Source organism: Cervus canadensis, chromosome 28 (assembly GCF_019320065.1).
Source record: "Cervus canadensis isolate Bull #8, Minnesota chromosome 28, ASM1932006v1, whole genome shotgun sequence".
Classification (NCBI taxonomy): Eukaryota; Metazoa; Chordata; class Mammalia; order Artiodactyla; family Cervidae; genus Cervus; species Cervus canadensis.
This window is the reverse complement of record NC_057413.1, coordinates 28,025,698-28,038,077: the sequence shown is the minus strand read 5'-3', so window position 1 is coordinate 28,038,077 and position 12,380 is coordinate 28,025,698. Positions and strand designations below refer to the sequence as shown.

The 12,380-nt window shown below is 37.4% G+C and overlaps 1 protein-coding gene across 1 annotated transcript; it reads right to left on the bottom strand.

The window, feature by feature from the left end:
• Window positions 1-4,115: 4,115 nt before the first annotated feature.
• On the bottom strand, window positions 4,116-4,488 carry LOC122429458 (patatin-like phospholipase domain-containing protein 4). The gene is made up of 2 exons (XM_043449779.1): window positions 4,395-4,488; window positions 4,116-4,360 (listed from the first exon to the last, which is right to left on the bottom strand). The coding sequence occupies exons 1-2, from the start codon at window positions 4,486-4,488 to the stop codon at window positions 4,116-4,118; spliced, it is 339 nt and encodes a 112-aa protein (XP_043305714.1).
• Between the last annotated feature and the right edge of the window lie 7,892 nt (window positions 4,489-12,380).

Sequence of the window (12,380 nt, the reverse complement as noted above, 5' to 3'; positions counted from 1 at the left end):
GCTTCTCCCGGCTTCCATTAGATTATGCATGTGTGAATGATTCATCTTTGCATCAGCCAGAATTCCTAGACTATACTTCGTGCTCCCTTAATGTCTGTTGGATGACTGTAGGAATAAATGAATGTACAAACAATGAATGTATGAATTTTACTTGGTTCCAAGGGACCCACCTTGACATATCCCTGGAGACATTGTCCATGGATGCCAGGCTGGCTTTCCTTCCAGCCCTCCCTTAAAGAAGCCAAGGGGCATTATAGCTCTTTTTAGTTTGGTTGGTTTTAGAACTACTTTAGAAAGTAATCCATTTTCACCATTTGTGAAATCCACGAAAATCCTGCATCACTGACACAATTCAAATGAAAGTAAATCAAAGTGAATTTAAAGTATTATTGCAGATGTAGACACATAAAAAATTTATTTATCATTTTTTTCCCACAAATTGAGCTAAAACTAACCATACATCAACCTAGACAGCATCTTACATTTTCTGAGTGCTGACATTGATTAAGGTTTCTTTGATCAGTTGAATGTAAGAAGGGTACTAGAAAACCCACACCTGCACAAGATGAAAGTCTATACGGGCATTGTTACAATAGAACACAGCATAACTGTCAAACATAAAGCTGGCAACTAGTAGTTCTACCAACTCATCTTTAGGTAACTGCCTTATATATTGCATGCAAACATAAATTTCTGTTCTCCTCTCATTAGTTATATTTTATCCTAATTATGTCCTGGTGCATATAAACTTGTAAAATTGCTGTATTCATTAATAACACATTTCATGCCACTTTTAATCACAGACTCTTAATCATCTCAATAAGGGAGATGTTAACGTTTGCTCTTATTCTGAATTTCCTACCCTCTCATAGAAGTCTACCATCTCTGTATCCAATATTTCCTGCACCTTAAAAGTTTCTAGGCACTTAAAACCTATTTATGGGATAGAAGGTGGATGTTTGGGGGAAACTGTGGAATGTATGAATTGCTATGGATTCTCCTCAACCCATGACAGAAGACGTTACTTTCTCATCTCAATTTTAAGATGTAAATATGTGTCATATTTGGCTATTAAAGTACCAAAATTAGAATTTGTCCTTAGAAGATACCTCAAACAGAGTAATTCAGCATTTTGCAAAATATCAGGCTTTCTTTTTTGTGTAAATGCCACAGGCAGCACAGGACTCTGGCTGCTCCTACCTCTGTGTATTCCCTGAATAAACATCTAGAGTTTGATAGTCTACCATCCGCATGTAGCTCATCACCTTAAAGGCATGATTAAACTAGGGAAACACAAAAGCCATTGATACAAAACACAGGCGTGTAGGCACAACAAAGGGAAATTTTCTGTCAAAGCAGTGCCAAATTAATTTGCCCCTCCATACTTAATCGTGCATGATAGGTTTTATTGCTGCTTCTATCATCTTACTTTTATTAAGACTGCTCTCAAACTCAGAATCCAAGGATTTTATTAGCACAGGTGCCTAACAAATAAAAAACAAAAGTCATGTTTGTCCATAGGAATTTAGAGACATAACTAATGAATTCATTTTTATTTTTGCCATCAAAGTTAGTCTACATATGTAGGAAATTCTTATGGTGAATATCTTAATTTCTTTACAATGGAATTATAATTAATATTGGTAGATGTGTTCATATGCCTTCTCTTTAAAGAAAAGTACCCCCAAACCCCATTTGGCATAATTTCCTGAGAACTACCCGTGTGAAAACACAAAGACACATGGTACTTACACTTGAAATAACAATAATTAGAAAGTTAAAATGAATATGATCAAAGCCAAACAGAGCAGATACTCAAAACAGAGAATACTGACTAATTTCCTCTGGATGTTTGTGTGTGTGTGTGAGAGTTGCTCAACCGTGTCAGACTCTTTGCAACCTCATGGACTATAGCTTGCCAGGTTCCTCCGTCCATGGGATTTTCCAGTTAGGGATACTGGAGTGGGTTGCCATTTCCTTCTCCAGGGGAATCTTCCCAACCCAGGGATCGAACCTGGGTCTCCCACATTGCAGGCAGACTCTTTACCGTCTGAGCCACTATATATATGTATACATACATATATATATAGTGTCTGCCTCTTTTTTCAGATTGTAAGTTCCGGGAAGGGAGTGATTTTTGTCTTACTTATTGATGTTTCCTCAGCATCTGGAACACTGTCTGGCATAGAAAGTATTCAGTCAATATTGATTGAATGAAAAATATCAAAAGTCACTCTGCAGCCAAGTGTGGAGTGAGCAGCGCTAGCCCATGTATAGTCCCTATGCACTTGGAGATTGTCAGAGAAGACCTCTAGAAAGAAGTTGTACTTGAAGTTGGATGGGAAAGATGAGTAGGCAAACTTTCATGTCTCAGTTTACCTCCAAAAATATAATACTCTCAAGTTATCAGTATTATTAAGATGTTAAATCCTCAGTCACGTCATTTACTGAGTTTTATATTTTAGCATATACTTTGACCAATTCAGGCCAAAACACCAGAGTAAACAAAGCTAAATAAAATGAGTACTCAGAGATACATCATTCCTTAAATACATAAATTATTTGCTAGCTGGAGCCACTGATGGTTAAGCTCACACATGAGGATCCTGGCAGCACATAGACCTTTACCTGAAATGTTTCAGGGGACAGGTCCTGACAAAATAAAGCCCATAGCAGCAGTGAGTGTAGTTTCTTTGAATAACAAGTTTAGAGGGAACATGGATTACTTTTTAAAGCGGTTCTAATACCAGCCAAACTGGAAACGGTCCATGATGCCCCTTGGCTTCTTTATGGGAGGGCTGAAGAGCTGGCCTGGCATCCATGGACAATGTCTCCAGGGATATGTCAGGGTGGGTCCCTTGGAGCTCATGCTACTGTGGAGTATGTTTGTATTCTAGGCTTTACATTTGCTCTAATTATAGAAAGCAAAGTTTCAGTTATGCTAAAGTCATGGCAGAGATATGTGTCTTTATTATGATTAAATACCCTTATTGAGAACACATACTTTTGGAGCAATATGTATTGAACTTGGGAGATAGAGTTACATAATGGAAAGTATGTAGATGCCAGGGTCAGACTGTCCTTTCATTGTGACTCAACTTAAATGTAACAGCAGTGTGCTCTTAGGTAAGTTACTTAACTTTTGGTAGCCCTGCATTTGTTTCATTAAAAAAAAGAGAGACTATTTTAAGGATAAAATATCTAGTGTAGTATTTGGCCCATGGTAGGGAGTCATCAAATGTAGTAGTGAAACTAGTAATAACTATTATTTGTTAAGCATTTACTATTAACCAGAAACCAAAAAGTATTTTATATTTACTATCCCAAGTGTTTCTCACAAGAAAAGTTATGACATGAGTATAATTATTATCTTTACTTAACAGACTTATCGAGTCTAGAAACTGTGATTCAAAAAAGTTAAATAACTTTTCCAAGCTCATAAGCCTGGGATTGAATCCAAGAAAAAGAACTGAACTTGAATCTAAGATTTCAATCACTCCGTCAAACTCCCTCTCCAAATAATAGGAAATTTGTGTTCAATGATAATAATTAATGTGGTGTATTCTTATTGTCAAGCACGTTGGTTTGATGACATAGCAAAATGGAAGAAAAATTAACTAAGCAACCAGAATTTATTGAGATACTCCTATGCTTCAGGTACTGTGCTTTATATATTTTCTTAATTTTCACAGATGAGTATTATTATTCTGCATTTTATAAACGATGAAACCGAAGCTTAGAGAGGTTAAAGCACTTACTTTAGTCATTTACAACTGAGAGCCAGGATTGGAACAGAGGCTCATGTAGAGCAGTGAATAGAGTCAGAGTCAGAAGGAAGAGGAGAGTTCAGAGTTGAAGAGGGACAGGCGATTCCTGGCAGTGTGGTGGGAGAGGAAGTCAGGGTCAGTGGTCAAGGGCACTAGATGCCTTTCTATGGACCTTAGTCTTTATCCTAGTTTGAAAGCAAGAGTATTAACATGATCAGCTAAGATATATTTTTTTTCAGGCTTTTTAAAATGAATTTCATTAGAAACCTCCATGAAAAACTGCTCAAAATGTTTGCATTATGAAGTTTTGAGCTTTCTGTTCAAACCAACTTTCTTAAAGTAAAAACATCATCCATCATCAGGACCATGTTGATACAGTGATTCCATCATCCTCTTGCTTGACGGAAAAAGGGCTTGGTTAAGCCTCACCCAGTTTGCCCTGAACGGTATGTCCTGGTTAGCAATATTAATATAGAGATCCAGCTGCCCTTTGTCCCGCAGGGAGATGTCCAGTCGACCAGGGAATGGTGGGATGGTCACCATCTGGCCTACAGGATGGAAAGGTGTTTGGTGAAGCCTCCATCCACTCACTTCTTAATGAGATTCCCCCCGACCCCTTCCCGCCACTCCCCGCCCCGCCGGAGGGAAAACTGAAGACTAAATAGTTTTCTCTGGTCTTTGTCTTGGTAATGGAGATATGCAGTCTGGTGGGCCATCTCATGCATGTTGTGGAGGAAGAATCGATTGCAGTCCACTCCTTGAATGGCAGGTGATAAGCAGGACATAGCAGCAATCTTCACTTAGCTAAGACATATTTTTAAAAGATGTCTCTGACATTAGGGTAGTGGCTCCCTTTAGGTAGCTCAGCTTGGCACAGATAATCTGCAGGTTGTCTCAGTTCAGTTCAGTCGCTCAGGCATGCCTGACTCTTTGCAACCCCATGGAATGCAGCATGCCAGGCCTCCCTGTCCATTGCCAACTCCCAGAGCTTGCTCAAACTCATGTCCATTGAGTCGGTGATACCATCCAGACATCTCATCTTCTGTTGTCCCCTTCTCCTCCTGCCTTCATTCTTTCCCTTCATCAGGGTCTTTTCTAATGAGTCAGTTATTCATATCAGGTGGCCAAAGTATTGGAGTTTCAGCTTCAACATCAGTTCTTCCAATGAACACTCAGGACTGATCTCCTTTAGGATGGACTGGTTGGATCTCCTTGCAGTCCAAGGGACTCTCAAGAGTCTTCTCCAACACCACAGTTCAAAAGCATCAATTCTTCAGCACTCCGTTTTCTTTATAGTCCAACTCTCATATCCGTACATGACTACTGGAAAACCATAGTTTTGACTAGATGGACCTTTGTTGGCAAAGTAATGTCTCTGCTTTTTAATATGCTGTCTATGTTGGTCATACCTTTTCTTCCAAGGAGCAAGCATCTTTTAATTTCATAGCTGGAGTCACCATCTGCAGTGATTTTGAAGCCCCCCCAAAATCAAGTCTCTCACAGTTCCCATTGTTTCCTCATCTATTTGCCATGAAGTGATGGGATCGAATGCCATGATCTTAGGTTTCTGAATGTTAAGTTTTAAATCAACTTTTTCACTCTCCTCTTTCACTTTCATCAAGAGGCTCTTGAGTTCTTCTTTGCTTTCTGCCATAAGGGTGGTGTCATCTGCCTATTTGAGGTTATTGATATTTCTCTTGGCAATCTTGATTCCAGGTTGTGCTTCATCCAGCCCGGCATTACACATGATGCACTCTGCATATAAGTTTAACAAGCAGGGTGGCAATCTACAGCCTTGACATACTCCTTTCCCAATTTGAAACCAGTCTGTTGTTCCATGTCCAGTTCTAACTGTTGCTTCTTAACCTGCATACAGATTTCTCGGGAGGCAGGTAAGGTGGTCTGGTATTCCCATTTCTTGAAGAATTGTCCACAGTTTGTTGTGGTCCACACAAAGATCCCCACACTGTCTAGATCCCAACTAATCATATTTCCTCCCCCTAGGCACTAAGAAGGGCTATATCCGACAGTTCCTTTTTAAAAACTGCAGCTGGCTAATCGTGTAGTCCTACAGTGAGAGGATCACTGTATTGAAAGTCAAATGACTTTGTCTGGAGCCTTGACCATACTTTTTAACAAGTAGATAATGTTGAAGAAATTATTAAATATTTCCTCTTTGTAAAATTCAAGAGATGTTAATGATACCTAAATGAAAGGAATTAATTGGTGTGAGAGTGAGGGTAGATAATATACTGGAACTGTTTTAGTAAACTATAAAAGACTGCATCAGCGTTTTATTCGAAGGACATGTACCAAGTGTGTATTATAGCCCAAGCATCATTCTAGGAGTTGTAAAGGAGCAGCAAATAAATCAAAGGTCATGCCATCACAGAGATGACATTTTATGCAAGTAGAGTTGTGTATCAGTGTTCTATTGCTGCCATAACACATTATCACAAAATTTGTTGCTTAACACAATACAAATGTATTAACTTATCGCTCTGAATGTTTGAAGTCCAGCATGAATCTCACTTGACTAAAATCATGGTGGAGACGGAGCTCTTTTACATACTGAGATTTTATGGGAGAATCATTTTCCTTGCCTTTCTCACCTTCAAAGAGGCTGTCATTCCTTGATTCATGACCTCCTTTCTCCATCTCCAGAGGAGCATAGTAGCGTCTTTCTGACCAGTCTTCCATAGTCATATCCTTCTTTGACTCACGTCACTCTTCTGGGTCCCTCTTCCACCAGTTGTAACTACAATGAGCTCATCTGGATAATCTAGGATTATCTTGCACGCTTGCATGCTGAATTGCTTCAGCTGTGTCCAACTCTTTGCGACCCTATGGACTGTAGCCTGCCGGGCTTCTCAGCCCATGGGATTCTCCAGGCAAGAATACTGGAGTGGATAGAATTATCTTAAGATCCTTCAGTTAATTATGCCTGCAGATTCACAGGTTCTTGGGATTAGGATATAGACATCTGTGGGAGCCATTATTCTGTTTACCACATAAAGGACACTTTAGTTGAGTCAAAGTACTCTAAATGACTATTTGATCTTCAGTTTATATGAATATAAATAAAACCATACAGCACAGCTTATGATTTTATTATTGTTGTTTTGCACCCTAGGCTGATGCCTGATTTACAAGGAGAATTAGGTTTTGATTAAGAAATTATTCCTTCCCAATTCTATCTAGAATTTTGCAGTTGTTTTTATTTTATTTTTTCTTAAACTACTAGGAGGTAGAGGTGGAAAAGAACCTGGTAGCCAGAGGACAAAACCCAATCCATTTATTATTTCTATGTAAAGCCTGGGTGCATGATATCTTATTCATTGACCTGGATCAGAACCAATGTTGAAATTTCATTGCTGAGGTGTAGTGTTCTGACCCTGAGGAATGAATTTAGTTCAGAACAGACAAAACCATCAGTGACAGTCACTGTCTATTTCTGGCACATTAAATCAAGATTTTTGGAGTGTCAGAATGTGTTATAACTTGGATTGAAATATGACAACCTGTCAAAAAATTTCCACAACTGATAACATCCCCTTGAGGTTAATAGACAAAATTATAAGACAGCATAATTTGTGTAATCTAATTCATAAATTCCTTGTCATAAAGTCTCAGGGGTGATATTTTATAAATATTATAGCACCACTATATAATACTTGATCCCTTATGTTTGAAATATCTTTACAAAATAGAATGAGAAGATGCATATCAATTCAGTTTGATAGGAGTTTGTAGGTAACTGATAATATATGACACACACTCCTAGATGCTGTGGGGGGGTACATTAGAGAAATAAAAGATGGCTCTTACTTAAAAACTTGCTGTGTAAACTATGTACACATCGAAAATAACTGAAGAACATTGCAAATCAATACACTCAAGTCCTCTGTAGACCAATGAACTATGAAAGCTCATTTGGTTCTGGTGATGTGACAAAGGCTGAAGGGATATTTAAGAACTCAAGATAGATTTGAAAAATGGGGAGCAGGACATTCTAGGTGGAAGGAATTTTATGAGCAAAGTCTCCAAGATCAGAACAAGAATTTGATGTACACACTCAGCTGTTTCATCACTTAACTGCTCACTGCAGGCTAGCCTATTTGTTGGATCATTATACAGTTTAAGGTTGTTTTTATAGTTAGGTATTGTTCCATTTATGCCTGCAGTGTATTGTTGGCTGACAGACAAGATGCATAAGAAGGACTGCTGTGAAATATAAGTGAAGAAGGATGATAAGAATGATAACAATTAAAAAAAATTATCTTTCATGGGCTGAATTGTGTTTCTCCCAAATTCATATAGTGGAAAGGAAAAAGAAGAGGAAACCATGGAATATAAGACTGGATTATCTTGGGCAAACTTATTTGTGCCTCTGTTCATTTGTGTGTGTCTTGTGTGTCTGTGTGACATAGACAGAGTTCAGTGCTGTGGGGTGGCCAAAGTAAGGGCACAAAGCTAATGAAGACAGTAACAATAAGCACTTTTATTGAGTGTATGCTAGGAATTTCATGCGTTATCTCATTTAGCAAATATGAATAACCGTTGTTAGTATCTTAGTTTTTACATATAAAAAAATGAGGCTCAGAAAGATTATATTATGAACCCATGGCCACATGATTAGCAAGCGACAAAACTGGGCTTCTAATTCACTTTTTTGCTCTTAGGGAAACTCATTGCCTAAAAACAGTGAAAATTCTTAGCAAAGCAGTCTGTTCTGTGGCAATGCAATTTGGTTTTTCTTTTTTTTTTTTTTGGTTTATGTGCTGTTGGTAAAATGAAGTAATAACAATACACTGAGCAAATCATATTGGCTTTTACATGATTTCCCCTAGTATGTTCATACTGTTTAGTTGGCAATTAGGGGCAAGATTTCTCAAAATTAAAGAGAAAATATTAGTTATATATAATTTGAGAAAAAAACTGAAAATCCTGGAGAGATATCTTCTTGAAGTGTGACTGTTTGGCTTAGCAGGTTCAAGAATTGGTTAACTTTTTACTAAGCTGAACTATCTTGAACAAAAGATAGAGAATAGATACTCATGTTCTTTGATCGTTTTTACCTTTACCCTGTATCTTAGAAATCACATCATATCAGTTTATTGAGATCTTATTCATTCTTTTATTTTTCAATGTATTTTTTAAATGCAGTTGCATGGTACTCCATTGTGTGAATGAACTGTAGTTGTTTCCACTCTCTTCTGTATTTGAGCATTTCGGTTGTTACCCACATCACACCATTTAAAACAGTGATGCAATGAATAACCTTTTGCATGGGTATTTTTATATTTGGGGGGTTGTATCATAAGTAATAACCTCAGATATGCAGATGACACCACCCTTATGGCAGAAGGTGAAGAAGAACTAAAGAGACTCTTGATGAAAGTGAAAGAGGAGAGTGAAAAAGTTGGCTTGAAACTCAACATTCTTAAACCTAAGATCATGGCATCCGGTCCCATCACTTCATGGCAAATAGATGGGGAAACAATGGAAACAGAGACTTTATTTTGGGAGGCTCCGAAATCACTGCAGATGGTGACTGCAGCCATGAAATTGAAAAACACTTATTCCTTTGAAGAAAAGCTATGACCAACATAGACAGCATATTAAAAAGCAGAGACATTACTTTGCCAACAAAGGTCTGTCTAATCAAGGCTATGGTTTTTCCAGTGGTCATGTATGGATGTGACAGTTGGACTATAAAGAAAACTGAGCATCAAAGAATTGATGCTTTTGAACTGTGGTGTTGGAGAAGACTCTTGAGAGTCCCTTGGACAGCAAGGAGATCCAAGCAGTCCATCCTAAAGGAAATCAGTCCTGAATATTCATTGGAAAGACTAATGCTGAAGCTGAAACTCCAATACTTTGTCCACCTGATGCGAATAACTGACTCATTAGAAAAGACCTGATACTGGGAAAGACTGAAGGTGGGAGGAGAAGGGGACGATAGAGGGTGAGATGGTTGGCTTGCACCACCGTCTCAATGGACATGAGTTTGAATAAACTCCAGGACTTGGTGATGGACAGGGAGGCCTGGCGTGCTGCAGTCCATGGGGTGGCAAAGAGTCGGACACAACTGAGCGATTGAACTGAACTGAACTAATCATGAGTAATTTCCTAGTTTTGCTAAGCATGCCTATTTTTCCTGTACAAGTTTGTATCAATTACTAGATGAGTAATTTCAGCTCATGGGGAAGTCCATCTCAGGGCACATCCACCTAAAATGAACCAATATAGTTTAGCACAGTGATTATTAAGCTTTGTTTTTCTCAAGACCTCTTCACAATCTTGTAAATCTCTTTTAAGGTCCACTTCTGTATTCTGCTATTGGTTCTCACAAGTTATATGAAATCTGGAGAACTCATTTGTACACTTGTGAGAGAATGAAAGTTTTTTAAAAAGCAGTTTAAGTGTTATTACAAAAATAAATTTGACTCTGACAGTACTCTAAAAGAGTCTTTGAAACACCCAAATATCTTTGGATCACACTTTGAGATCCAAGATTCAGCAGATAATAAATGTTTCACAAGTATGTGTTTAGTTCCATAAATTGACAAATTACTTAATATAAATACAGAACAATATCATTCCTTGAGATAATATTGTGTCCAGCCACATAGTTCATCCAGGGCTCACTAAGTTCTTGAAAGATACATATTATTAAGTTTTCTTTCCTATTTGAATGCATACTCTTGCCATACACATGTACTCCGTGGATGAAGAAACTGAGGATTAGGAAAGTTAAATAACTTGCCCAAGGTCACATAAAGAATAAATTGAATTGGCAAGATTTGTTCTCAAAATGTTCAATTTAGACTTAATTTCAAACCTAGGATGCTTTTAAGAAGGAGTTAAAATGACACCCTAACAATCTCGAGGTTTGAATTTACATACACTGTTCATATCATGGTTTCAACTGAATATTAGTTGATTTTTTCAAATACTCTACTGAATATGGATTTGTCAGACCAGTCCAACAAATCAGCTGATTTTGTCCCAGGACACAGCATCATCCTTTATTTTGAATTATTTACTTCATTTGGAATCCATTGTTGTTTAGCAAGGAATGGACTAAGAGTAAATACATAATGAAACTAGAAAGAAGTTAAGGGCAGTAAAAATCTTAATTGCAGAGGATCAATGAGTGGCAAACAGTCCTGTCCTCTCATCATTCAAGTCAAGAGAAGGAATGAGCCCTTGGAGGAAGATGGCCCCAGTATTAACCTAGCAATTTCATGGATCACCCTCGCTAGGCACTTTCATCACATATATATGGGATACATACATGTATAAGTTAAGATATAAAGGTAGTATTTGCTGTTTATCTGTTTATGATACATGCTGTAAGTAAACTGGATGCCATTACAATCAAGGAGGCAACCTTGTTGGCATAAGGCAGAATAACAATTATTTGCTTACATTCAGAAATTTCTAGATTGTCTAGAACTCTTCTTGGTTTTATCTGAAATACTGTCTTTGGGTATTCAAATGAAAAAGAAAATTCTTGCTTATTTATCCTTCAATTGAAATAAGAGATAAAGCGAGGGAAGAAAATTAGGGAGGTTTCCGTTCCTTACCCTATGTGCAGGTTTACTGAAAAATTTATCTCTGACCATGAGCCAGAGCTACAGATTCCCATGTGGGAGATGCCTTCAACTCATTTAAATTTATCAGACTGAAGAATCTTGGCGCTTTTATAGCTGGGGAGGAAAAACATTGATCTTCATCTTTCTGTTACTTTAAGTAGGGTTATATATGGAGGGAAATAGGTTTGGGGAAGAAAAGTCCAAAGAACTTGACTTTTACTTAGTTATTTAGAACAGAGTATATATGATTTTAAGATAAAATAGAATATCAATTTTAGAAGGTATTTGTATATAAATAATTATTAACTTTATGGATGAAATTTAGGATTTTACTTCAAGGGCTGTTAGAAATTATTCATTGGTGCTCTACTTAGCATAGTTTCTTGGAAAATCAACTTAGAAGAAACACTGGGATTTAATTTCTTCAAATAAGATGCTTACACATAGGAGACTTTATTTCATTGCTTTTATACACCTCTTACATGTGTAAGGTTGTCCTCACCCTTGTTTTGTCCTTGGTAGTTTTTGGTCTAATTTTAAGCACTCCTGGCTTTTTCCTGCTACTTTCCATTAGAACCACTTCCACGGCCCAATAGACTGTTAAGAAAGTTTGAGGGATATTTTATATACTGATTTTTTTTTTCCCTGAGATTCTTCTTTTTTTGACAATGTTTCTCCATCCAGTTATATCTCTCTTTAGTTATGCTTTAGCTATGCCTAAATAATTCTCTTTCCACTTTAGTTTTTGTACCCTTAGGATATTTTAAGCAATCATTATGTCTCTCATCAGCTATGCTTTTAAGCTTGAAATGGCAGCCTTATTGACCGATGATGCTATTTGAAATCCAGTGTTTGTAAATAAAAGTTTGGGATCGTCGGACTTAGCATTGGGTGGGGGTAAAATATTTTATTTATTTGCTTTCTTTTACTTCTTTGTGCTGTCAAAGGAAAAGGACAGAAAAAGCGTATTTTCTCTGAAAACTGTAGAAGAACATGTTTGGCTCAGTGCATT